The 27,066-nt window shown below is 54.7% G+C and overlaps 2 protein-coding genes across 7 annotated transcripts; one reads left to right on the top strand and one right to left on the bottom strand.

Moving 5' to 3' along the window:
* Window positions 1-562: 562 nt before the first annotated feature.
* RFXANK (regulatory factor X associated ankyrin containing protein) lies at window positions 563-11,782 on the top strand. 6 transcript variants are annotated; one of them, XM_074978238.1, is made up of 10 exons: window positions 563-771; window positions 2,062-2,325; window positions 2,738-2,818; window positions 3,897-3,977; window positions 4,731-4,796; window positions 5,797-5,897; window positions 8,416-8,541; window positions 9,861-9,927; window positions 10,888-10,968; window positions 11,372-11,782. In XM_074978238.1, the coding sequence occupies exons 2-10, from the start codon at window positions 2,178-2,180 to the stop codon at window positions 11,428-11,430; spliced, it is 810 nt and encodes a 269-aa protein (XP_074834339.1). In that variant the 5' UTR covers window positions 563-771; window positions 2,062-2,177; the 3' UTR covers window positions 11,431-11,782. The 6 variants fall into 6 exon arrangements, with proteins under 6 accessions (XP_074834339.1, XP_074834338.1, XP_074834337.1 ...); XM_074978237.1 differs by having other exon boundaries at window positions 3,894-3,977; XM_074978236.1 differs by having other exon boundaries at window positions 2,735-2,818.
* A 1,161-nt stretch (window positions 11,783-12,943) lies between these two features.
* On the bottom strand, window positions 12,944-18,845 carry NR2C2AP (nuclear receptor 2C2 associated protein). The gene is made up of 6 exons (XM_074978259.1): window positions 18,782-18,845; window positions 17,448-17,704; window positions 16,633-16,723; window positions 15,520-15,625; window positions 14,580-14,647; window positions 12,944-13,560 (listed from the first exon to the last, which is right to left on the bottom strand). The coding sequence occupies exons 2-6, from the start codon at window positions 17,486-17,488 to the stop codon at window positions 13,444-13,446; spliced, it is 423 nt and encodes a 140-aa protein (XP_074834360.1). The 5' UTR covers window positions 17,489-17,704; window positions 18,782-18,845; the 3' UTR covers window positions 12,944-13,443.
* Window positions 18,846-27,066: the final 8,221 nt, after the last annotated feature.

Below are 27,066 nucleotides of genomic sequence, written 5' to 3'. Positions count from 1 at the left end.
CACGTGGTGCAATGGGGACTAGCAATTGGCACCTCTGGGGAGGGGCATGTTACAAACAGCAGTGACCCAGGTAGCCCAGACAGACAGGGTTTCAAAGCCAAGTTCTGGGCTTGTACCAGTCTGGCTTGGGCTCCCTGGGGCAGTTTGCACAGACCCCACCAGTTCAAGGATTAATAAGGGCCCGCGGGTGCAGCGTGGGTGCTATTTGCACCGCGGGAGAGTCCACAATAGCGGGGGAAGGAGTCTAGCCGCCATCAGCATAAACTGCACACGCACACACCCCGCCCCAGGGCAGAAAGGAACTCAGCGTTTCTGCCAGTGCCCTCCCATTGCCCTGCCAGCTCTGCAGGTGGCTCCTGGACGGCTTTTGCCGCAGCTCTTGCCACAGCTGTGCACAGGGCGCACTGCGCCACTGTCACCTCTGCCCCCACCCCGCCCTGCCTTGAGCTGCAGCCAGAGGGGTCACCCCGAGCTGCCCCGAGAGAGGCACTGTTCCTTTAAGGGCAGGCTCCGCGCAAAGCCCGTCCCACCCCGGTCAGCTGATAGGGGTTCCGAGGCGGTGCGGAGCCGCCGCTGCGCTGAGCCCCACGCGGTGCAAAGCGAGCGCCCCGCTCCGCGCTGCTCCCCGCCTGGCCGCCCCAGCGCGGCTCTTAAAGGGCCAGCGAGCTCCGGCTCTGCACCTCCAGCTGCGGCGCTCAGGTGCATTGCGGGAGCCCAAAGTTACTTTCGCTTCCGACAGAGAGAGGAAGGGGCCCGGGGCGCAAGGATGCGGTGGGTGCCCCTCCAGGCGCGGTGCTCGGGCCGGGGAGCGGGGAGGAGCGAGTAGAAAGTGCAGCAGGTGGGGAGCTGATGCAAGCAGAGAAGTTGGTGCAGCTGGCCAAGCTGCCTTCAGCCCCCTAAGTCTGGCAGGGGGGTGTGCCAACAGGTGCCCAGATGCCCCCATGCCCGTTAGTGGAGTCCTGCCCTCTGGAAACTGCACTGGCTGCGTGGCCCGGCTCTGCGCGTTTCAGAGCGGGGGGGCTGGAGCCCCCAGCTCCCCGTGGAGCATGGCCCCTGTCAGTAAGAGAGGTAGTGAGACCAGCTGGACCAGGACCTACTGACTGGTGCCCTGTGCGGGCCTGAGATGGTGCCTGGCGCTGGACAGCGGACCAGGCTTGGGTGCTTGCTGGCTAAGTGCCGGTCCGCTCAACTTGCAATGTGGGAAGGTTTTTCCATCCCTTGGTGCTTCCTGCTGTCAACCTTGAGTAGGGGCCTGCGGAAATTAACAAAGGGTTCAGACCGAGCCCCCCACAAGAGGCTGAGGTGCGCCTGCTGGTGGGCTCTGGAAACCGTGCCAGACTGATTGTCAAAGACTGGCTCTGGGGACTTGTTCCATCACACACTTCGCTGCATGCATTAGGCAAGTCACTTAGCTTCCCTGTGCCTCGGTTTCCCCAGCTGTATAATGGGATGAATCGCATGTCTGTAAAGCACCAGTGGTGGGGAGAGGAAAGCTAAGAAAAATAGATGTAAAGATGGTGAGGTACTCACATATTGCAGATGGCAGTTAAAGATTGAGGAGGGGTGTGGTCATGTCTTTAATTGGATGAACTATAGGGTATGATCTCACCCACAGAGTCTCTCTGACATCGTGAGAGTCACATGGCTACAACGGAGCTCAAATAACCTTGGCCTAACAGGGCTCTGATTTTCTCATCAACAATGACTTGCTCAAGACTCAATGTAGGGAGCAAATGATTGGCACAGAGAAGCACACCAGTGTATGTGCAGGCACAAATCATTGAGAGATCCTACTCTAGTCCCATTTAAGCCAGTGCCAGAACTCCACTAGCTCTGAATTATGCCCCTGGCTGAGCTCTGCAGAGCAGATCCATTTTTAATCCAAATTGCAGCAGATACTCTGCAATTTCCAGCTGTGCTCCTGTTTTATTTACTGAGTTCTTAGCCACATATGGAGTTTCACTTGGGTCAAGTTCCTTGGTGGTGTATTGCCTGAGAAGAGTTCGTATGCCTACAGCTGTACCCATCTTTGTCGAAGTTATTTTGTCCTTTACTTTCCAGGCCTTGATACTTCCTTGTGTAACAGCTGCTGTACTGAGGGAAGGTGAGAAAAGAGCCACCCCTCTCTCTGCAGAGGGCAGAAGCTCTGCTCAGTGCCTGAAGGAGGATTGTGCTGAATGATGGAAGACTTCTCACAACAAGGAGATCCACAGGAGCCAGCAGGCGGGGATGGAAATAGCTCAGAGATGGTGCTTCTGCATTTGTATCCCCGAACAGAGGACAGCGCCAGTCTGGATCTTGACCCAGGCCGTGCCGCACAACCCAGTTAGTTGCCATGGGTTGGGGTTTGGTGAATGGCTGGGAGGAACAGATCCAGGAGCTGGTAGTCACTGTGCACCTTGAGTGGGAAGTAAACCCAGGAGAGGAAATTTCCTGCTGTGCTCCTAGAAGGGACAGAGTGCAGGAGGGTTCCTGCCACATCTTAACCATTCCCTTACTTCCTGGGAAGAAGAATTATTTATTCCCTAAGGGTTAGCTAGTAAACTTTGTATGGCACTTGGAAGATGTGGGCTGCATGCTCTTATCCTTACCTCATGTTCTATAGTGTCAGTCCCTTTGGGGGACATTTTCTCCAGAAGGAATGTGTGTGTCTCCAGACCAGATTCTGCTTTTCAGCAAGAAGTTTCCCACTCAATGTTCTTAACCAGTTTGTAACTTTTTTTTTTAAATTAAGCAGGTGCTTCTCTGAAGCATTCGACTTCCCAGACAGACAGACCAAGAGGCAGCGAGGCCTCTGCTCTCCCAGCAGCTCTAGACAGTGAGTACTGCGGGTCTTCAAGATCATAAATTCAGAGGCCCAGTTCTGCTGTTAATCACTCACGGGAAAGACAGTGACCCAAAAGTCTGGAGTCTTAGAATTTCGCTGTTGGCTAGTGAAGCACTGTGAATCCCACTAACAAAGAGTGGATCTTGTCCCCTCGTGGGGCTGGGCCACATAGAAGATTATAGCTTTCTATTGCTGCTAGTTGCTCCAGTACCTCACAGAGTAGAGGATTGTGCTGTGAATCCAAAGACCTACTGCTACTGCTGACGTATGTGTGGGGACGCAAGCTGGTGCCACATGATGGATCTTTTTAGTGTGTGTTTGGGGGATTAGTTTTTTCCTTTCTTTAAAGACCTTAGGAAATTGCATTCCAATATAGGAAATTAGCATTCAGTTTGCAAAGCCAAACTTTTAAAAGTTAGAAAATTCCTGAATTAAGATTCCCTGTGCAACCTCACTCACTTGGTGCACCTGTGTGATGAGTCTAGGACCCTACCAAATTCATGGGCTATTTTGCTCCATTTCATGATTGTAGGATTTTAAAGATTGTGAATTTCATGAATCTGAACTTTCACTGTGTTGTATCTGCAGGGGTCCTGATCTAGGAGGGTGCTTTGCAGGGGGCTCACAACTCACAAGCAGGCTCCCTCTAATGTTTTCTACCCCTGAGTGGAATGAATTTTCTATGCACCGAGGTGGAGGTGACATGTCACCCATCCCCTGCATATTGGTGCACATAACAAAATCCATGTGGTGGGGTGGGGCCAAGGGGTTCTGAGTGTGCAAGGGGGCTCAGGCTGAGGCAGAGGGTTGGGGTGCAGGAGTGTGAGGACTTCAGCGGGTGGCACCTGCTCTAGCGACCCTGGCGATATTCCGAATGCAGAGAGCTGCTGCCATGCACAGAGCTGCCTCCCTGTCTTCACGCAGACTCAGCTGTTTTCGGATCCTATCCTCCTGGTCGATCAGTTTCAGGGCCGTCAGCCCCTTGTTGGTGAAACTCCCCCAGGGGAAATAGCTGAACTCCTGCCCGTCAGCAGGGCACCCCTTCAGCTTTTTTTTTTTAACGAAGCAGGTACCTCCCTGAAGCACTCGACCACCCTGACAAACCGACAGAGAGGCAACGAAGTCTCTGCCCTCCCAGCAACTCTGGACAGTGAGTAGCGCAGGGCTGCAAGACCACACGCTCGGCCAGCGGGCCCAGGTGGGAGGGGGTCTGCCTGCCTGCCCCGGAAGGGGAGGCATCAAGGTAGAAGAGGCAGGGCTGAGAGCACACAGTTGTTAGTACCGCCTGGGCTGCGGCACTGGCCACTCCTGGGCTCTGGCCTCCATTGCTGCCAAATTAGCAGCGGTGCAGCAGGAGTTCGGGCCCCTTTGAAACACTGGGCCCCATTGGACTTGCCCCATTGGCGGGCTGGCACTCAGAGGGGCTGCACATGCTAGGGCCAGGGTCTCTCCTCCACTTTCGTACCAGGGCTAATTTGCTGCCTTCCTAAACTGAGTCAGGGAGCTCTCGGGGACCGGCCCCAGTCCATGTAGCTCAGCAAGGGGAAAACCGTACTGTGTCCTCAGCCCTGGATGGGAGCTTGGAGCTCTCAGCAGGGCAGAGGAGGAAGCCGTGTTTGAAGCTGGGACACCAGTAGTTGTCCCCACCTCCTTTTGTCTCCTGCACCTCACATGGGGCGATTTCCTGTGGTTCTGCAATGGGCTGTGACTACCCAGGCTAACATTTGGCTCCGTTTATTCTGCCCCATGCTCCAGCCAGAGCACAAACCGTGACTCCATAATGCAGCCACGAGCGTAGGGCAGCCCTGGTCCTGTACTGAACTGTCTCTCTGGACAGCAAATGATAACTAAGCAGCTGGGGGGAAGGTGGAATTCTAACACTCCGTTTCCTTTCCCACACCAGCTTTGTCCATCCACCAGCTGGCAGCGCAGGGGGAGCTCAGTCAGCTGAAAGAGTATCTCCGGAAGGGTACGTGCATCCACCTGGAGAGCTGTCCGGCTCCTGCCCTGACTTTACGCCCTTGTAGGGCCACTATGAGTGTGCGGCACTGAGGTGTCATGGCCGCGCAGACTCCAGTGCCCCTGCCTGGCTGTTGTTCCCTGGTTGCTTTGAGAGGCTGCAGCCTTCCACACACTGTAGCACGTCTGTCTTGCTTGGTGAAGCAAGTGGCAGACGGGGGCTGACTCGCAGCTCCGTGTAGTCGGCTAGAGCCATAGCAAAGGCTCCAGCAGCCAAAGGCAGCCACAGAGGGAGCTGCAAGCTCAGAGCCTCTCCACAGCTCATATCCCCCCATGGCATCTGTTGCACTGATCCCCATGCGAGGACCCGGCAGGAACAAACCCCAGGGGCAGTCACAAAAGGTCTTCCCCAAGGGAGGGCAATACCTGGGGGCTAGGCCAAAGGGAGGCTGCCAGTAACCGAGCTGAGCTTAACCCTTTCCTCCCCAGGGATCAGGTAGGGCTCCCATCCTTTGCAGAACCAATTCTTCTCTACTTTTGTATTTTTTCCCTCCTTTCTCTTTTTGCCTCTGAATCTATTTTTCCTTTCCCCACACCCTTCCTGGAGCCTGGGTCCCTCCAAGCCTTGGGCCGTGCTCTCTAACAGTGCTCCAGGCCCGAGAGAGAGGTACACGATCAAACCAAAACCTGCCTCTCTTTGAGAGCACTACTTTTTTTGAGGATACAAATGCTCCCATGAGACCGTGGTTTGTGGCCTGAGCCTAGACCAACAGCTAGGAGCCCCTCTGTCCTCTTCTCCTGCTCTGTGACTTGGGGTCAAGTCAGTGCACCCCTCTGTGCCTCAGTTTCTCCAGGAACGCGCACTTCAGCTAATGCTACTGAACCCGATCTGGGGATGGAGAGGAATATCCCTATGACTGCCAACCCCTTTGAATGCCCAGCACTTGAAACCCTGGCAGCAATCAATGGATAGTCTGTATGTGGAAGACTCTTTGTTCTCATCTGTCCAGGGGAGAACTTGGTCAACAAGCCGGACGAAAGAGGCTTCACCCCTCTGATCTGGGCCTCTGCCTTCGGGGAGATTGAAACAGTCCGTCATCTGCTAGACTGGGTAAGAGTCCAGCACCAACTCAGGTGTTTGTATTGGCTGGGGTTGGCCCCTCTGGATGTTACCCACCACAACTAAAATCAACTGCCCTGACCTATCCTGGCCCTCCTGTGGTGACTCAGCTGAGTCAGCCAGGTGTTGCTGGGGCAAAGCAAGGTGCCAAACCCCTCTGGGATGAAGGGGCCACCTCTATTGTCCTTAACCGTGCAAACCCAGCCACAAAACTTGCTCCCATACTCTCTCTTTCCCCTATGGCCTCTTAGGCTCTGTCTACACTAGGCAAAATAAGTCGACTGCAGACGTGCAATTTTAGCTACAGCGATTGCACAGCTAAAATCAACGTATCTGTGCTCTGCTAACTTGGCTGTGTGTATGGGGGAAGGTCGTTGGGAGAGTTTGCCCCATTGACACCCCCCCCATTACTCCTCGCATCTCGTGAGGACGTACAGGGATCGACTGTGGCCCCAAGAAGTCAATTTCGCTCATCCAGACTAGATATGCAAAACTGAACCCTGAAAGGTCGCTCTTCAGGGCACCGTAGACATAGCCTTAGTTTCAGTCTCAATCTGCAACAAGATCATTGTCACTGGAAGGGACTCAAGGACAACTCGGATTTCCATCTAGAGAGCAATGCTATCACCACTTCATGTCTTCACCAAGGGAGGTTTTTTACCCCTGGCTTTATCAGCTGATTCCTCCCCTACCTCCCAAGGGAACCAAACAGACCCATTAACCTTGCTAAATTGTTTTTCTAACATCTGTTATCAGACAGTTCTGATCGAGGTGCCTGTGGGCCACAACAGGAGCGTAAAGAGCCTTATCTTTTGATTTGCAATAGCTGTTTGTAATTAAAGATCTGCATGTTGGTAATTTAAGAGCTGCCTTATCGCTGGGCTGCATAAGCTACCGGTATTTTTGCCCAAGTATTTTTACGTTTAATGAACGCTGTGCTGCATCGTCCTCAGGCTGCACCCACAAGCAATCGGGGACATTAGAAATTGGTCGAGTATGTTCCTGAAGCTGTAGAGGGTTTACAGTTAGCTTTTTGGACAAAACACAGTTCCTGACTGCTTGTGGTGTTTAATCCAGGGGGAGCTGCTACCCCAGACATTTGTTGATAAATTAGAGAGGTTTCCAAGGAGAGTCACAGGAACAATTAAGGGATTAGAAAAACTGCCTGGGTGTGATAGAGGAGCTCAATATATTTATCTTAATGAAAAGATGGCTAAGGAGTAACTTGCTTACTGCCCAAGTAACCACCTGGGGAGCAAATATCCATAATGGGCTCTTTAATCTAGCAGAGGCAGGTCTGACTGCACCCAGTGGCTGAAAGCAGAAGCTAGACTAGGGTGGACAATAATTTTTGATGGGGGCCACTCCAAGAATTTGATAAGTGGCCAGGGGCCACACTCTTCCAGGACATTACTGGAGGAGGTATGGAATCTGGGGCAGAGGTTGAGTGCAGAAGGGAGTTTGGGGTAAGGGATTAGGGTATAGGAGAGGGCATGGGATGTGGAAACTGGCCAATGGGAGCTGCAAGATTTTGCTGAGGGCGGGGGAAGCATGAGAAGCTTCTCCCTTCTCCCCCAGACTTTGCCATATTCACAGAGTTTCCAGCTGGCTTTTCTGTGTGCCAAGCGCAGGCTAGGCTGGCAGGGAGTCGGCTGAGGCTTCCACAGGCTGGATCAGCAGCTTGGTGGGCTGCCTCTGCCCCCCAGGCTGTATTTTAGCCAGCCCTGAGCTGGACCGATTCAAACTGGAAATAAGGTGTAATTTTTTAATAAGCAGCGTTCTTACCTGTGGGACCCCCTCACCAAGAGTCGAGATGGATTCTCCATCACTGACCATTTTAAAATCAAAACTGGATGTTTCACTAAACCAGAGGTCAGCAACCTTACCGAGGCAGAGGGCCATAGTCTGACCTTTTGACTTCTGTGTAAGGACTGAGTGCCAGTAAAGTCACTAACAGGCCTACTTACAACAGCCTCATCAATAAATAAATAGAGGTGCGGAGCTTTACTGATGAGGTGGTTGGCAGCATTAGCTGGTTTCTTGTTAATCCACAGGGGGCCTGGCTTTGAACAAGCTCCTGGCTGCATGGGGGAGGAAGGATGGGGCTGAACTCCTGCCTCGCATGCCAATGAAAATTGGCTTGTGTGCTGCCCTTGGCACCCATGCTGGGGCTGCTGACCCCTGCTGTAAAAGCTCAGCTCTTGGAATTATTTTGGAGCAGGTCTCTGGCCTGTGCTCCTCTGGAGGCGATCACCATGGTCCCTTCGGGCCTTGGAATTTATAAATGACCAATTCTGTGGGGGGCACAGCTCGGCGGCTGCATGGATCATATCCAGTATGGAATTTCTTCCCGGTGTGACCGGTTCCCCCTCCTGCAGCTTCCATTTTAAACAGGAAAAAAATGGGGCATCGCTCAATGCTAACAGTGATCAGTGCTGACCACCCTGGTGCCTCTGAGTGTGACCCCCTTTCCTCTGCGTGGCTGCTTTAACCCTTGTCCCGTTTCCAGGGCGCAGACCCCCACGTTCTGGCAAAGGAGCGGGAGAGCGCTTTGTCACTGGCCAGCACCGGTGGGTACACGGACATCGTGATCATGTTGCTGGAAAGAGACGTAGATATCAATATATACGACTGGGTAAATGCAGTCTTTCTTATTGCCAATGTCGTTGCATGTAAAAGCCATTCTGGGCTCTTGCTCTTGCTAAAGGTTGGCTTGGCAGGCACGCTGCCTACAGCTGGGGTTAAAGAAATTATTATAATAGGTGAATTAATTGATGCCAGGCTGGGGAGCAATTCGTTGGCCTTGGTCTGTTTTTGGTAGAGATTTCACACAGCACGACCAGTGTCTTCAATGCCCACTTCAGGGACCACTGGCCTGGCAGAGCTAAGTCTCGGGGGTGGGATAGCTCAGCGGGTTGTGAGTTCAATCCTTGAGGGGGCTATTTAGGGGTCTGGGGCAAATAGATTAAAAAAATATTGTTAGGGATGGTGCTTGGTTCTCCCAAGAGGGTAGGGGACAGGACTTGATGACCTCCCAAGGTCCCATCCAGCTCTACGAGATGTGTATCTCCATTTTTTGTGTGTGTTTGTAAAGACAGAGGAGACTTTAGAAGGGTCAGGGTGGGCCGAGATGGTGTCTCAAGTCTCTGTCAGAAGCTGGGAATGGGTGACAGGATGGATCACTTCACAGTTCCCTGTTCTGTTCATTCCCTCTGGGGCACCCGACATTGATCATTGTCAGCCGACAGGACACTGGGCTAGATGGGCCTTTGGTCTGACCCAGTGTGGCTGTTCTTACAGCCCCTTCAGACAGGGAACTGCTCAGTCTCCAGGATGGCTAGAAGTGAGTGCCCTTAGAAATCAAGTGACCTTTAAAGTAAACTTCTAACCCACCTACAGCTCTGGAGGATACAATCCCAGCCCAGCCTGGAACAAATAGCAAACAATGTTCCAGCCAGCGCAGACACAACCCAGAGATGTGGCACCAGGGCAGATCTCGCCTGCCTCTGACATCTCCCCGTCAGCCAGAGCTCCGAGCTCAGCCTGTGGAGCCGCAGAATCAAGCCCTTCATTTACGAGATTCTTCCTTCTGTCACAGCCAGGGCTCACGCTAATTCTTTTCCATCCATAGAAGGAATAAATTTTATGTGCACCAAAGCATGTGCAGATGTGCACCACCCATAGAAACACAGGCTGCCGGCGGGGGGGCGCTCTGCTAACTGCACCTGACTCTCTCTTGGGTGGCTGCCCAAGCACTCAGCTTAAAGGGAACACTGGTTGCAACTTGCTCAGTGCTAGCAGGTTGGTTCCAGGGAGACAGCTGAGCTCACCCCTAGCTGCTGACTGTGACCTGCCCTGTGAAACTTCCTAGAGTTGTGAGGGCAGCTGAGCGCTCGGCTTGCGGGTGGCATTCGGGGCACACTCTCAGGGCTGCCTTCTCCTGTCCCCCTGCAGAACGGAGGCACCCCTTTGCTGTATGCGGTGCGTGGCAACCATGTGAAGTGTGTGGAGGCTTTACTAGGTGAGAGGACAGACTTGCGTGGCTGGTTTGTAAGTCTGTTTATTGCTGCCTGGAGGAGCTGCCCTGGGGTTGGCTGAGGTGGGGAGAGACCTGAAATTACCTGGGGTTCAGCTGACTTGGAAAGACAGTGGCATGTAACAGGTAGGCCAAAGTCAGGGCTCCCGGGACCCCAAACTGTTGCGAGTCTCCAGTGCTTGCTCCTTCTCATGGGTCTAACACAGGGGTGGGCAGTAAGTTTTGATGGGGCGGCGGCACTCCAAGAATTTCATAAGTGGTCAAGTGTGGCATTTTCCTAGGGAGTGGGTGTGGGGTCTGCATGGAGGCTGGGGCAGGGGGCTGGGGTGTAGGATCCAGGAGGGTGTGTGTGTGTGCAGGGTCTTGGACAGAGCTGTGACCTGGGGCAGGGAGTTGGGGTGCCAGAGGCAGGCCCCAGCTAGGAGGCACTTACCTAGGCAGCTCCTGGCCAGCAGCCCAGTGGGACCCTCAGGCAGGCTCCGTGCCTGCTGCATCCCCAGGGTGCTCAAAGCAGCTGGCTGTTCCATGTGGCGCTGCATGCTGCCCCCTCCCACACCACAATCTGTCAGCTCCCGTTGGCTGGTCTCTGGCCAATAGCAGCTGAGAGATTATGCTGGAGGCAGGGGCAGCCACTTTGAGTGGCACAGAGCTGCTCTGTGCTTAAGAGTCCCCGTGGGGCAGGCCACAGGCCAGATTTAAAAGGCTTGGTGGGCTGTACCTGGCCCCTGGGCCATATTTTGCCTTCCCCAACGTAAAGCCTGGGTGTCTCTCACCCAGCCGTTAGCCCTGGCCTCTAACCTCCGAGCCTTCCCAATTACCTGTCCCGTTTCCCTCGGAGTGGGCACCTCGCCCTACTGGGGGCAGGTCAAACTGCTCAGCAGCACAAGAGAGTTGTCAGTGGAGCAAGGGCTCCACCCCTGAGCCTGTGCGCCCATCTGCTTTCAGCTCGCGGTGCTGATCTGACCACGGAAGCAGACTCCGGCTACACCCCCATGGATCTGGCTGTGGCACTGGGGCACAAGAAAGGCAAGTGTCCACCCCTTTGGGCTGTCTACAATGGGGGGTCAGAACTGAACACTGCCCCCCAAAGACCAACCCATACCCAGTGCTGCCTGGGACATTCCGTTATCTGCACGGCCCCAGCTAGCTCCCCCTTTGCTACTTGCTGCATTTTCCCCAGGAAATCAGAGACCGTTCAGGTGGCACAGCTCACAGCTGTGCAGGGGCCAAGGCAGGAGGGGTTGGGTGCAGTATGCAGTGAATTGAATGGAAACAAGTTTCAATTGCCAATGTCCCAGGGAGACTGGAAGCAGAATGACTAAGAGCCCCAGAAGTTGCTGCCACGTGGCTGGCACGGTAGAGGTTTGACTGCCCTCCAGCTGGGCCCACTGGAAACTTTCCTGGCATCTCTTCTCTCTGTGCCCATTAGTTCAACAGGTTATCGAGAACCACATCCTCAAGCTATTCCAGACCAAGGCTAGGGAGTGAGGCCAGCTCGCACGTCCCAGCTGAAAGCACCAGGGCTTCGCAGTCTCCGTCAGCTCCCAGAAAGCTGCGTTGGAATGAGGTGGACAGATGCACTGTCTCTCTTTGGCACTCCTGCAGCAGATCTAGGCTGCCCATGACAAGCAGGCGCGGAGGGCGCTCCAGAAGCCAAGCTGGGAGGAAATCCCTGATGGAACTGTTAACTTGCCAGCCAGGGGACAGAGGAGAAACATCCCCTGCACAGCATGACAAAGAATTGGCCAGGCAGCTGCATTTCTGTGCCGCAAACAAGACTGCAAACCACCTCCTGCACCCCTCCAGACCCTGCACATGCGTATTAAATATTGCAAAAAGCCTGGTCAAGTCTGAATGCAGTAGCCACAGGCTGGAAGGCTGCATTGGGAACTGGGCTTTGCTCTGGGGAAGCTGTTTGGAAGGGGGCCTGTTCTTTGGAGGGGGTGAGGATGAGCCTTGCCACCTTCCAAAGGGGTGTCAGCTAAAAGTCTATTCTCCTGGGGCTGCCCTCTCCACCCCACAGATGCACCTCTTCCCCTGCTTGCCCACTCAACCACTCAGCCTACAGGGATCACTGGACTGGTCCCATTAGCAGCCTTGGTCTAGTGGCTTCCTACCCCAAGGTGAAGTACACAGTCAAACCCCATAACTTACTCATGCATGCTCCTGCCCCCACCCTTGGACTCCTGGTTTGGGGCTAGGCTCCCTATTGCCTCCGGCCCCCTGGAGAGACCCCCAGCCCAGCCCCAGGCTCTTGACTGCAGGGAGCCAGCACTGCTGTGGGCAGCAGAAATAGCTGAGGCCAGCCCTGGGCTTGCCATGTTGTGGGGCTGGATCCAGGTAAATGGGCAAGCAGCCCCCATGCTTGTCACCACAGTGACCCCGAGTTCCTTCCCGGGAGGCTGAAGCCTGGTCTGGTCCTGCCTCTGAGGTCACAGCCCTGGGGTGCAGAGCCTGCCAGGCCCTCATGCAGGAGTGTGCGCAGGCTAGGGTATCGCTCATGGCAGCTCCTTGGGAGCTGGCCTGTTGCAGCTCCCAGGCGCAGCCCAGCCCACCTAGCACTGGCTCCCCGGTGGCCCAGCCTGTCCTGGTAGGAAGGAACCATAAGGCAGTTCCTAGCTGTCTGGCCTGGAGGAGCAGCATTAGCCCCATTCTCTGTCACAGCCCTTCACTGCATGATTCCAGCTGTCCCTAGCACCCACCACCCTACCCAGCTGTTTCTGGGATGAGAAGCAATTGAAATTGTGTGGCTGGGTTGCCAGAACAGCTCAGCGCACACCTGCTGGGACAGGGCAGCATGGGATTCCCACACCTGACAAGGCGCTGAAACGCGTCAGTCCTCAGCATCCGCAGCCCTGCGGAAGCAGGAGTTCCTGCGGCAACAGGCACTCCCTCGCTCTTCACCACAGTCTGAGCAGCCTCTGGAGTGGCCACCCATATGACCCCCCCACCCCCAGCTGTGCGCAGTGGTTCTGAGCTGCAGGGAAGGAGGCGGTTCCCAAATTCAGCATGTGGTTTATTTAACCTCTACCCCTCCCCATCCCGCATGGGGTGGGAGGCCAGAAGCATTTATTAAACATGAACATTGGCACCTGACAAGCCCCTGGATTATGGCAGGCAGACTGTCATGCAGTGGTCTGCACTACAGGCAGCCAGTGAGCACTACCGCCTACTCCTGGGGGCTTTAGATCCCTACCGTGAAGCAATGGCTGCAACAGCCAGGGGCTGAGGTGCAGGGGGAGTCCAGGATCCCAGCTTTGTTCTGTTAACACCTCCAGCTGTTTTCTGTCCAGGGAAGGAAACCAGGGAAGGTTTGAAGTTATCTTGCCACTGCAGAACAAGTCTGGCATCTCCCTTCGGAGGAAGGAGGTTTTGTCTGCCCAGGCCAGTATGTCAGGGAGCCATTTCATGCCATGGGAAGGCAGAGCACTGGGTGAGCAAACCCCAGGGGAACCAGCCCCGCAGGGTGCTGGGCTGCAGTCCTGCAAGGTCTCTCTCAGGCTAGAGCTTTTCCCCAAGGACGCTGAGGCGATACACCACAATCCGCCCAAAGAAATCCGAGCTGTTCTCAAAGGTGATTTTCAGTTTATCCAGTGTGGCTGCTTCCGTCCTGAAGCTGTGCAGAGCGCAGTAAAGGAAGGAGGGAGGGCAGAGTGGTACATTGCAATAGAGTCCCTCACCCAGCACAACCCGATCCAGGCAGGGCAAGAGCTTCCTCCTCACCACCCCAAGTCTCCCCGGTACCCTCCCGCTAACTGCCCTGGGGCCAGGGTTCCATCTGGCAGCTGCTTGGCCAGACCTGCCTGATGGCATCGTGAACCACTGGGGCAACTTCCACAGGGGGTTCCCATCACTGGCAGGTTCGACATGAAGATGGCTTTGTTTTTCTTGAAGATCTACCAAACCAGTATCAAGTCTTCCAGCCTGTACCACAGCGTCAGACCAGGTGATCCCCCGCGGTGCCTGCTGGCTGTACTCTCCATGGAAAACCATTCTAGTCCAGCCAGCCAGGGCTGCGGATCAGTGTCTGAACTGCAGTCCTTGTGAAACGTCCAGCCCAAGCTGGATAAGCTAATGACCCAAATAGGGCCATCTCTAGGAGACAGCGTGGCCTGGGGCAACCCCCCTGCAAGCACTGCCCACCCTCCGCCCCTTCCCACCCCTGCTCCATTCCTTCCCCATGATGCAAGCCGGGAGATTACTGGGGGAAGAATTGCCGCATCACCCCCAGCCCACACTCTCCACAGTGATGGGAGCTGGAGCAGCACAGCAGCCTGCTTTGCTTCATCCCACCACCCTCCCAACCTGCTGCGCCATGGTGTGAGGCTGCTCTGCACCTGCTGCTGCAGAATAGCTGAGTACAGGGGCCCAGGAGAGTGGCAGGGGAGGCAGAGCAGGTTGCTGGGCTGCTCCAGCTCCTGCCACCATGGTGAATACAGCACAGGTGACCCCTACGCCCAGCCATGAGACACTCCAGAGCAGCTGCTGTGGGGTGCTCTAAAGTGCAGGGCCTGGGGCAGCCACCCCAGACCGCCGCATGGACGGGACAGCTCTGGACCCAACCAGAGCTCAGATTTGCCACCTGAGGTGCGTTACACATCCGCTCAAACCTCAGGCCAAGGAGAAGGAAAGGATATCTGCAGGGCGTTGCTGTCTGCCGGGTAGATCTCCGATATTCTCACAAGCTCTTTACCCTTTCTGCAGCCTATGAGGCAAGAGAAGAATATGGAAGTGGTTGTGCTGGGGCTGCAGAGTTAGATCAGCCTGTACCCTGGGAACTGCGTGTCCAGCAGTCATCAGTCCCTCTGAAAAATCTCCTCTCAGGCCAAGAACTCATTCCTAGTTCTGCCGCTGCAGTACAGAGACTTAAATCTGCCCAGGCACTTGGGCAGCCCTCACCCTTGGAGTCTAATATGAGACAGTTCATCCCTCAGGGCTTCAGTTTCCAGAGCTATAAAACGGGATTCAGTCAAGGCCAATCAAATTCCCTAGAGGTTTTTAAGTCCAGGCTTGACAAGGTGCTGGCTGGGACGGTTTAATTGGGATTGGTCCTGCTTTGGGCAGGGGGCTGGACTCAATGACCCCCTGAGGTCTCTTCCAGCCCTGGGGTTCTCTGAGTTCAAACTAGACCAAAGTTCTCCCATCTCAGCATCACTAGCATGAGGTGTCAGGAAAAGACAGACGTATGCTGAATTAAAGACAACTGATGCAATATCTAGTTCAATGCAACCCTCTGCATCTGGATATACTGCCACACATTCAGAGCTGCAGAAGTTACTAGGCCAAGCTGTGGATATTGATCTAGTGTGTCTGGCTCTTTGGCAGGGTGATTTCATATGTGAAGGGCTCTTATTAATACCAGCAAATATTGCATTGGCCCCAGATCTCTCCCTGGATTAGTTCTTGTCTCAGTTTAAGTGGCACATCTGCAACGTTGACCGAATACTGTCTGAGCCCCAATCTGCTTCTAGCCATAGTTAGAGCCCTTCTAATTCCTGAAAGACAAGTGACCCTGGCACGGACATGAATGTGGCACTGAGTGCCACTCTGTGGTTCCCTGCCTGGGAGGGTCTTTACCTTCCAGTGTACACAGCTGACTCCCAAATCCACCCTGGAACTGAATCTGGAGTTCAGAAACCTGGACGGTCTGTGGAAATTCCAGTATCACCCACTGAGAGGCGCCCTACAGCCAGGAATGAAACGGGAGCGGATGTTACAGTCAGAATGTCCATAGTGGCCAGTGCAGCTGTTACACCCAGCAGAGGTGGAATCTGCAAGAATCCATGTACGGCTCGGAAAGGTGGGAGTGAGCACTGGCTAAAGTCTCGCCCGCCGTGGTTAGCCAGGGTCAGTGCTGTGTAGCTGGAAGCGCGGCAGGGCAGGGCACTGGCGCAGGTACATGCTGTGCTGCAGAGTGTATAAGGCAGTGGTGGCACAACAGCAGCGCCCAAGCACTCCCGCAGAGCAGGTGGTTTGGAACAGCTGCCATAGGAGGAGAGATGAAAAAGGAGGAGACTCTTCAGCTTGGAAAAGAGGAGGCTGAGGGTGGCTACGACAGAGGTCTGTAAAATCATGCCCGGTGTTGAGAAAGTAAATAAGGAAAAGTTCTTTTCTTGTTCCCATAACATAAGAACTAGGGGTCACCCACTGAGATTAATGGGCAGCAGGTTGAACACAAACAGACGTTTTTCTTCACACATTCAACAGGCAACCTGTGGAACTCCTCGCCAGAGGTGTTGTGAAGACCAGGACTTTAACTGGGTTCAAAAAAGTGTTGGATAAGTATTGATGGACTTAACCTCTATGAATTTATTAGCCAGGATGGACTGGGATAGTGTCCCTGGCCTTTGTCTGTCAGAAGCTGGGAATGGACAACAGGGGAGGGATCACCTGAGGATTCCCTGTTCTGCTCATTCCCTCTGGGGCACCTGGCATTGCCACTGTTGGCAGGCAGGACTCTGGGCTAGATGGACTTTGCTCTGAGCCTGTGTTTATGAGGAGACAAGCTATCAGCAGCAACAGCCTCCACATAAGCTGGGCCAATAGAACCAGATTCCCTGCTCCTCTGACGGGAGGTTAGCTCCAGTGGGGCTGACATGCTCCCCGTGGGAAGCCACTGTTCCATTTTCCATCGCTGCCCCAATGGAGCCAGCAATGGGCGGGGGGCCAGGTGGCATCTGCACTGCTCACCTGGTCTGAGTGCCAGCAGGTCTCCTCACTCACGTCGAACATGTGCTTCTTCCCAAACTGCTTCGCGTCCCGGTTGAGCACGGAGCTCACTCTGCAGGGACACAAGCCAGGGTCGGAGGGGTGGTGCTTGGGGACTGGGCTCCACTGCATACAACACAGAGTGCCCCCCTCCCACAACAAGCCCCACTACATGCAGACTGAGGGCCAGGCTTCTCAGGAAACCATTTATCTCAATGGGTGTTGTGCTGACAAAACCTGGGAGAACAAACCCAGCTGGGATGGAGCCGAGTGTTTGAAAAGGAGCCAACAGCCCAGCCCCAGAGTTAAAAGTCCCACAAAAAAGGTGCAACGCTGACAGCAGAACAAGCTGCCCCTGGATCCCCCCATGACACAGCCCTTCAGAGCTCCCCTGAGGGCACATCAGGAGCCATCTGTCCCTGCCACCCCTCAAGCTTCAGAAGCATTCACTGAATGGGAATGAGACTGACTCCAGGGCAGCAGAGAGTCACCAGGTGGGAACGACGTGAACCTCTCCCAGTCCTTTACCTCCTCAGCGCTTCAGACCCGTGTGGGGAGAACATCAAATGCTGCTGGCTTAACAAATAAGCCACAATTTGTGAGTGCCCTGAGCCTGGGCTGGCAGGGCCCCAAGGGAAAGGACACCAGCCCCGCAAAGAGCTCACTTGCCAGGGGCTGGTGGGCTTTTCCTTCCTCTGTCCCTTCCCGTCCGTGACTCATCCACCAGCTCCAAGTTCACGGCAGCACGGAAAAATTCAAGGCAGCAAATTCTTTGAGAGGCAGGAAGGAAAACTAACCTGCTCACAGTCTCGCTGCAGATCAAGGGTTCTGTGGGCATTTTGCTGCTGAAAATACAGCTCCTCTCCAGCCAGGGCAGCTGTCCAGCACGCTCCACGGATGAGGCTTGGTGCCAAAACAGCCAGGTGCAGCCTGTGAGGGAGAGGCACCGTGCAATGGGGCTGCAGCAGGGTTGTGGTGTTCAGCAGGTAAAGGGGATCCGCTCTCCGTACTGCTCTGTTTGTTGTAGAAAGATCCCCGTCATAGAACATGGGTCCTGACAGGAGGGAAACACTCCTGAGAATCAGCCACTAAGACTCCAGAAGACAAGGAACATTGTGCACAGAACAGCCTCAGCCATCCAGCTGCACCTCAGCTAGGAGGGTCATAAATGATGTGCAGCTTTGCAAGGGTCACTGCAGCCGCTGTCACACCCTGGGCAGTAGCCACCTAAAAGTTTGAGGCCCATGGGAGGCTCTCACCTAGGTCCTATTTTGAAGCCCTAAACCCCTATCTCCGAACCCCAAACAGAAACAAGGTTAAGACTTCAACAGAACAAAGCAGTTAATGTGTAAAAACAATAAAATTCAGCCTGAAAACAAACAGGCCAAAAACCCAGCTCCTCCGGCAGCATGTGCCCTCAGGAGTGTGCACTATGCCCAAAACACTGCCCAGCCATTTCTTCCAAGCAGAGAGCCAGGCTGTTTTCATCCCTGTGTTCGTTTAACTGAAGCATGGATGGAAAGATCTCGCTGGCCTGCTGGGGGGTGGTTTGGGGAGGTTCTAGGGCCCCAGGAGAAGCTGGCTGCACTAGTCCCCACCCCGTAGCCTGCAAGCGCTCAGGGTTACCCCAAAAGCTCTGGGTGCCACGGCAAAGGCCCCCACCCGCGAAGAAAGGAGACGGGAGCGCCCCCTTATCCGTGCCTAGAGCCCCGTGGGCCTGGTGTGCCGGGCATCGCACCACGAGCTGCGCCCTGGCCCTGCACCCCGGGGAGTCGGGCCAGCTGGCGGGGGAGGTGCACAACCCCCCGGGCTGGGCTCTGCTCGGAAAGGCCTGAGCCGCTTCCTGGCGCGGACCCCAAGAGACACAGCCCCGTCCCTTGGTCTCCGCGGGGCGCCCCGCCCCGCCCCCCGGGTGGGTCCCCGCGCTCACCGCGAGGCAGCACACCCGGGTCAGAGCCAGCAAAGGGCCCCGCCCCGAACAAGCCTCCGCTCTGCGCGCGGTGACCCGCCCCGCCCCGCCCCTTCCCCCAGGCGCTCTGACCCCCTCCGCCCCCGGACCGGTTCCCTTCTTCCGCCGGGGCCTTCCCTCCCCCCGTGTCCGGTCCCTGCGGCCCGGAGCTCCGCGCGTCACCTGCCGCCGGGAACCCGATACCGCAGGAGGGCACGGAGCTACCCCATGTTCATTCGGCTGCCCCCTCCTACCCCCCAACAACACCCTCGCCCATTGGCTCCCGCAGCCGGGCCAATCACAGGCCGCTGGGCCGCAGCAAGAGCTTCCGCCACACACGGCGGTCCGCCTCCGCAAAGGCTTCTGGGTCTTGTAGTTCTCCTGGGCCAGGGGGCGGAGCCTCCTGGTGCCCCAGATTCGGGGTTCCCGCGGCGCCCCCTTTCCTTGGGGCCCCACATGGACTGGGGTCGCCATGGCAACGGGCTTCGCCCCGGCTCTGATGTCAGAGCAGGGGAGCTGAGTTCTCCCCCTGGCTGTGGGTTAGAAGTGGGGCCTCTGGGGGCCAGGACTCCTAGGTTCCCCCCCGGGCTGTGGGGTGGAGGTGGGGCCTCTGGGGGCCAGGAGTTACTGCAGACAAGGCTTTCCCAGGTGTTTGGCAGGTGGGTTTTTGGAACAATCCTCTGGTCCATGTTTGGAGTGGGGAAGTAATTGTGAATGGGTAAAATTTGCAGAGACATTGGGAGTTGGGTGAGCAACATTTCCTTCCTCTGTATGCGCCTGAAAACGTGCCCCCGTGTGTTCTCGAGACTTGCAAAGCAAAGGCAGGAACAGACCCACGAGGAATGATTTGTTTATTTCTCTTTAATGTTTGACAGGCACACAATGCACCTGGGCTCTCCTGGACATGACCTCCTTTTTGGTGGTCCTCCAGGCTCCATCCTTTAACCTCTGTGCTGCTAATCTACAGCCACCATCCTTGGAAGTTGTGGGAAACGGATGTCGAGAAACTCTGGCCATTTTGGAAGCTGGGGTCATAGAGGAATCCCCTAGTACAGCGTTTCTCACACTGGAGGTCCCAGCCCAGAAAGGAGTAGCAAGACCAGTGCAGGAGGGTTGCTAGCAGGTTCATCGTCTGTTTGGGTTTCCCCAGCCATGGCCTCTTCCCTCCTTCTCTAATCTCTGTCTAGGTGGATTTGGAAATATGAAAATGTCCATGATTTGCCCTGGCCTTCTGAGCTGGGTGGCTGGAGGGGCAGCTGCTCTCACCTGCCCAGCCTAGAAAGCATTGCTACTGCCAGCAGCAGTGCAGAGGGAAGGGTGGCAATAACGTACAACCACTCCCTTCCCTCGGCGCCGCTGCTGGTGGTGGCAAGACTTCCAAGCTGGATATTCTACCGGTAACTACCCCACTGATTCCCACTCACTGCTAGCTACAGCCCTCTGATTGTCACTGGTTCCCAGCCACCCCACATTAGAAAGCAGTGCTGCTACCAGCAGGGACAGAGAAGGAAGGGAGACAATACCAAAGGATGTCACCCTTCCTTCTCTGACACAGCTGGGGGTGGCACTACCTTTCCAGCTGCCCAGATTGGAAGATAACACAACCATGAGCTGTGGCACACAAGGAAGTACAGCAATACCATCACTTGCCACCCTTTGTTGTGTGCTGCTGTTGATGGCAGTGCTGCCTTCCAAGTTCAGTTCCTGGCCAGTTGCACCCACTCTGTGGCCACCCCATTTGGAAGGCAGCGCCAACACCAGCAGCAGTGTGGACGGAAGGAAAGCAATACCATATCATTCCAACCTTTCTTCTGTGCTATTGCTAGTGGTGGCATTGACTTCTGAACTGGGTGACCTGCCAGCGGCCACTGCTCTGCTGCCTGCGAGAGCAGAAGGCAGTGCCACCACCAGCAGCAGTGCAGAAGAAAGAGTGGCAATACAATACCATGCCACCCTTCCTTCTGTGCTGCTGCTGGTACTGGCATTGTCATCCAACCTGGGTGCCCAGACAGTGGCCACTGCTCTCCAGCAACCCAACTCATAACACCAGGAAAAAATCACAGACCTCTTACACTATTTCCAAAGTCGGCCTGGAGAAAGATCTGAGAACCCAAGAAGAGGTCATGACTGGGAAAGCCTGGTCAGCTAGTGACCCCACTCACGAACACCCTACCCCAGCCATGTTGGACCCACTTTTGGGTTGGGAGACCCCGTGGAAGAAAGGCTGCACCAGGAGATTTCACAATGACGCTGAGGTCCAACATGGCCTACCATTTCCTGCAACTTCCTCCTCTGGAGCCCTTTTGGCTGCATTTGTTCAGGGCTCCACCTTGGATGAGTGGAGGACCATGTCTCCTCTCTTCCTTCTCAGTGGAGGTCACAGGATCAGATGCAGCGTCAATGACTTCTGGCTTCTGCCAGTATCACTTTTCTATTGGGACCCCTTTCTCAGTGGGGTGTTGTACCTGTGGCGTAGAGTCAGTAAATCTCCTCCCAGGCCAGCCGGCAGACCTCCTTGGCTAGTGATTGACAATCACAGCTTATCACCAAGTTGTCTAGTCTGGGGAGCTGTGCTGAGTTCTATCACAAGGGAAGGAGAGGGGGTGCCATGAGCTTTGTACTGCCAGCTCCCAATCTCCCTGGAGCCAGGAGTCTTTCTCCCCTGAGTCCCTCTTCTGAAGACACCGGGGGGAGAGGCAGTAGAGCTAGACCCTCAGAGCTCTTTCTGCCCCCAAGGGGTACTAGAGTAAAGCGACCTGGGAACAGCCCTCTGCGATGTGATTGGATTGTCAGATGAACATACAAATTATTGTTGCAACAATTGTTCTATGTGAGCACAAAGTGCTGGACAATATGGCCAAGTGAGATGTCTATGGAAAGATGTCACTGAGTTTGTTGATACTCCAGCTCTGCCACAAGCCTGCAAGGACCTGCAATTGGTGTATATAATTTCATTCCTTTAACCTCTATACTCAGACCCAAATCCGGCCAGGGCCCTAATGTGACGTTCCAAACTCCATCCCCTGTCGCTGGATTTCCCTGGAGGTCTCTGCATAAAGGGTGCACATGTCACCGGGGAAGTGTTTATTACCCTCAAACTGTGCAACTTTCTGCCCGCCCGATAGCCCTTTTAAAAACACGGCTAGTCAAAAGCTTCTTCGCCTGTGAGTAGAAGGACGGGTCCTGACCCCAGGGTGATTTGTGTACATACATGTAATTACCTGTGAGCACACGGGTGTACACAAAGGTATCTATATAAGAACATAAGAATGGCCATACTGGGTCAGACCAAAGGTCCATCCAGCCCAGCATCCCATCTGCCGACGGTGGCCAATGCCAGGTGCCCCAGAGAAGGAGAACAGAAGACAATGATCAAGTGATTTATCTCCTGCCATCCATCTCCTGCCCTTGTTCTGAAGGCTAGGGCACCATACTTTATCCCTGGCTAATAGCCATTTATGGACCTAACCTGCAAACATTTATCAAGCTCTTTTTTAAACCCTAATAGAGTCCTGGCCTTCACAGCCTCCTCGGGCAAGGAGTTCCACAGGTTGACTGTGCGCTGTGTGAAGAAAAATTTCCTTTTATTAGTTTTGAACCTACTACCCATCAATTTCATTTGGTGTCCCCTAGTTCTTGTATTATGGGAAAAGGTAAATAATTTTTCTATATTCGCTTTCTCCACACCATTCATGATTTTATATACCTCTATCATATCGCCCCTCAATCGCCTCTTTTCCAAACTGAAAAGTCCCAGTCTCTCTAGCCTCTCCCCATATGGGACCCGTTCCAAGCCCCTAATCATCTTAGTCGCCCTTTTCTGAACCTTTTCTAATGCCAATATATCTTTTTTGAGGTGAGGAGACCACATCTGCACGCAGTACTCAAGATGTGGGCGTACCATAGTTTTATATAGGGGAAGTATGATATCTTTTGTCTTATTATCGATCCCTTTTTTAATAATTCCTAACATCCTATTTGCCTTACTAACTGCCGCTGCACACTGCGTGGATGTCTTCAGAGAACTATCCACTATAACTCCAAGATCCCTTTCCTGATCTGTCGTAGCTAAATTTGACCCCATCATGTAGTACGTGTAATTTGGGTTATTTTTTCCAACATGCATTACCTTACACTTACCCACATTAAATTTCATTTGCCATTTTGCTGCCCAATCACTCAGTTTGCTGAGATCTTTTTGTAGTTCTTCACCATCTGTTTTGGTTTTGACTGTCCTGAACAACTTGGTGTCATCTGCAAACTTGGCCACCTCACTGCACTGCTTACCTCATTTTCTAGATCATTGATGAACAAGTTGAACAGGATCGGTCCCAGGACTGACCCCTGGGGAACACCACTAGTTACCCTCCTCCATTGTGAAAATGTACCATTTATTCCCACCCTTTGTTTTCTGTCTTTTAACCAATTCCCGATCCATGAAAGGATCTTTCCTCCTATCCCATGACCACCTAATTTACATAAAAGCCTTTGGTGTGGGACCGTGTCAAAGGCTTTCTGGAAATCTAAGTATATTATGTCCACTGGGTGCCCCTTGTCCGCATGTTTATTAACCCCTTCAAAGAATTCTAATAGATTAGTTAGACACGACTTCCCTCTGCAGAAACCATCCTGAATTTTGCCCAACAATTCGTGCTCTTCTACATGCCTTGCAATTTTATTCTTTACTAGTGTTTCTACTAATTTGCCTGGTACTGATGTTAAACTTATCGGTCTATAATTGCCAGGTCTATAATATGCACATCATGTGTTGATATGTGTCTGTACATGGATCTCTGCATGGGCATGAATGTGTTTCTGCACACATGTGGCTGTGTGTGTGTGTGTGTGAGGGTGATTGTGAATCCACAGCAAGAGAATAGGAAAGAATGCCATGAGAAATCTCCAGGACACCAGTGCATTTACAATGCACTTACTCCTGTAAGATGGACTCTTGTGCAGCCACCCAGGAGAGATTCAGATGCTACTCATCTTATTACCAGAGTGCCTGCAGCTAGATTTTGTGTCTATTGAAGGTGCACATTGTCACATGCTTCAATCCACATAGCAAAATTTATTCCACCCCCCCCAGATGGAAAAAAGTCTGCACATGAATGGAAAAGATTAGAGGGAACATGCCTGTGCCTTGTCCTCACCCTGACACTGAAACAGATCCAGGGGACATTTTTGCAAAACAAAATTGGGGACAAGATAAGAACATTTTTGCCCAGAATGGAACAGGCCCCAGGAGTGGTTTTCCTGAACTGTGTTTGTGCTGATGCTGCAGGTGTCATGCAGAGCCAGGCAGGCAGCATATGTGTAGTGGGATTGTCTTACCAGGGCTTGGGTCCATCACTTTAAGCAGAACTCAGACTTTTCTACAGCCCCTTAATGGCCTTTAGTCCTTATGGTTGCTAGATAAAAACCCCCAAATGCATCTCATTTGCAGGCCTCCTCTTTCTCTGGAGGCAGAGAGCAGTACTCTCTATTATTACTATGACCTGAGTTTTTCTTTGCAGGACTTAGGGCGTTCCTGGTGCTGCACCCAGTGAGAATGCACTCTGGGGTCCCACCACTGGGTGCTCTCTGGTGGCTGGGAACTGCTCCGGGAGAGTAAGCCTGTGCCATATAGCTGCCAAGCGATTAGGGAAGCATGTGCCGACCTCCTGGGGAAGGCCCTGTAATGGTGCAGCTCTATGGGCCCATTACACGCAGTGCCAAGTAGGGGAATTACTCTGAGCAGAACAATCAGGGAAGAAATTAAACAAATTGAAATGATGAGCTGGAAATTGTTTGAACATCATGATCGCAGCCAATCAAGGGATGCCCCAGTTCTTCAGTTCCTGGGTGAGACTTTTGCCAGGGGGTTACTCAGTGTTGCAAACACAACCTCCTATTTTTGCAGTATCCCTGCTCTTGCCACCCTGAGAGCTGTCATGAGGGAAATGTCCCACCCTCCCTACCAGGGTCCCCTCACCAGGACCCTTGGAATCAGGAGGAGAGGAGAGAGATCCTTCCTAGAACTGATCCTAAGGGATGTGCATGGCCAGCTTTCCCTGACAGATCCTGCCAGGGCTGCAGGTGTTAAGAAGGTGGCTACACTGGAATGGATGACCAGGGAGCCAAAGAAGGAAGCAGAAATGAGGAGGCAGAGTTTGCTCCTGGAGGATGTTCCCATTCCAGCACTCCCCAGACTCTGTCCCACCAGCTTGTCCTGCCGGGGGCGGATTGAATTTATGCAACTGACACAGGGCTCTTGTCCCCTGCCACACACTCTTCCCTGTCGGGGTTCCAGCAGCACCACTGTGACCAAAATCCCGCCCCCCGCAACATACAGGGGGAATGCTCTAGAGGCACCTGCCAGCAAGGGCAGCTTGCCCAGTAGACTGGAGAACCCAGCTGTGGGTGTGTGGTACATAGGAGGGGTTGTTATCTCATTCCATAGCCTGTGCAGCAAGAAAGCAACTCCAGCTGTTCTGAGTCCCAGCCCAGCCACAAAAGTATGCCTGTCCCTCAGCAGTGAGCTTCCCAGGTGGTGCAGATGGTTGCGGTGGGGGGGGTGGACAACAAGGTGGATGTGATCAAGTGGGATATTGAGGATTTGATTGCCCTTGTTAGGTTGCATGCGTCTCCTGATGCCCTGTAAAAACACCAGGTGGGTGACTCAATTTCCCTGGGCACAGCATCAGTACATAGTGGTAATGGGATGTTTCAGAGTGCTGGCTTCTAACAGGTAGACAATGGAAGTTCTTGACCTTTGCCACCAGGTAACACCTTTATTCCCCAGGAAACAGAACAAAGGCATAGGGAGGGGCCTGGCTGGTTTGAAATGGAACTGGAGAGTTGAGGGGGGCAGTCTCATCTCTCTGGAGAGGGAGGAAGCGGGGCAGGGCCCTGTCTGGGGGACCCCCTCTGGGCCCCTCTCCCCAAAATGGATTGTACTGATGGTTTATGGTTTCTGTGCTGACAAGTCTGTTCTATGCTGTGTCCCCGTCACCTAATAAACCTTCTGTTCTCCCTGCTGAATGAGTCACATCTGAGTCCAGATGCGGGGGTCAGGGTCCAGTGACCCCCACACTCCATGACAGTGGAGTTCTACAGACACCTGTCCCTTGCCTGCCAGGGCCATCCAGCAAGAAGAGGCTGGAGTTGGGGCCACTGGAGGGAGGCCCTGCTAGGGCCTGGGCCATCTGGTCAAATGGCCCATTAACCAGCAGAAACCCTATGCAGATGGGCACCCTGGATTTCTGTGAGCAAAGGGGGAGGGACTGGAGGGGGCGGGTCAAAGGTGCTGCCTGGGCTTTTCATACACCGAGCGTTACATATAAGTTTACAGCTGAGACCCTGCACAGCTCCCTCTGCAGCCGGGACGACGGAGGTGGATTGGAACCCAGCCCTGCCTGGACGGTGCGGGCTCCGCTGGACTCCTTGGGACTAGGTGGCTGCATGTGACTTCCTCTAAAGCACGTGGCAGGGCTAGGATCTGGGGGGGGAGGGGCAGCCGTGTTAGTCTGTTGCCGCAGAAACAGTGAGCAGTCCCGGGGCTCCTTGCAGGCTGACAGATACACTGAAGCGCACAAGGAAAGGCCCCCAAGGCAGCTCATTGTTCGTGGCAGGTCCCGTGACCTGACAGCCTCCCCGGGAGGGTGCGCACACCCGCACAGCCCTGCTGCAGCCGGCGCTTGGGCGTCAGGGGCTCACGGCCTGCCCAGGAAAGACACCGGGGAAGCGGGGCTGGGTGGGAGCCCTCGGGGCGCCGCGCTAGTGCAATAAACCTCCGAGGAGGCGGCCGGCCGCTGGGTGGCGCTGGTGGCGCACTGCAGAGAATTGCCAGCGGCGCGGGGGAAGGCAGCTGCCCCCTTTTCTCCCCGCCCGGGTGCACACCCGGCTCGGCCGTTCCCCGCCGCTCTGGGGCAGCGCAGCCGGCGGCGGAGGGGGAGCGGGGAGCAGCTGCAGAGGAGAAATAAGCCCCCTCCCGTACCGGGGTTCAGGGGTCCCCAAGCACCGCGCCCCAACCCCAGCCGGGACCGACTCAGTCAGCAGCGAGAACAGGGCGTTCATCAGTCGACAGAGACGCAGAGGTGTCGGTACAGCCGGCAGAGCCGGTCCTTCCAACCCATCCCCGGGAGAGGAGCCTGGGGGGGCCCAGCTGGGGTGCAGCTTCCCCGGCCCAGGCTGGCTGCTTCCCCCGCTCTCCTCACCTTCAAACTGCCGCTCCGATTCCAGCCCTGGGCTCCTGCCCGCTCTGTGCTGGGGGCAGAGGTGTCACCTGCCGGCCGGGGGTCACTCCCGCGGTGGGAGCCGCTCAGCCCGTCGCCCCTCCCGGGCAAGCAGGTGCCGGCAGCAGCGGTGTAAAATGGACCCTCCCGGCGGACGCTGCGGTCCCCCCGCTCCGGTTACCTGTCGCGGGGCAGAGGCGCCCCCGGGACGCCCGGAGTCATCACCGGGGCTGGCCCGCCCGGCCCCAGGGC

Source organism: Carettochelys insculpta, chromosome 27, assembly GCF_033958435.1.
Source record: "Carettochelys insculpta isolate YL-2023 chromosome 27, ASM3395843v1, whole genome shotgun sequence".
NCBI classification, from domain to species: domain Eukaryota; kingdom Metazoa; phylum Chordata; order Testudines; family Carettochelyidae; genus Carettochelys; species Carettochelys insculpta.
The sequence above is the reverse complement of the archived record's forward strand: the minus strand, read 5'-3'. Positions and strand labels throughout refer to the sequence as shown.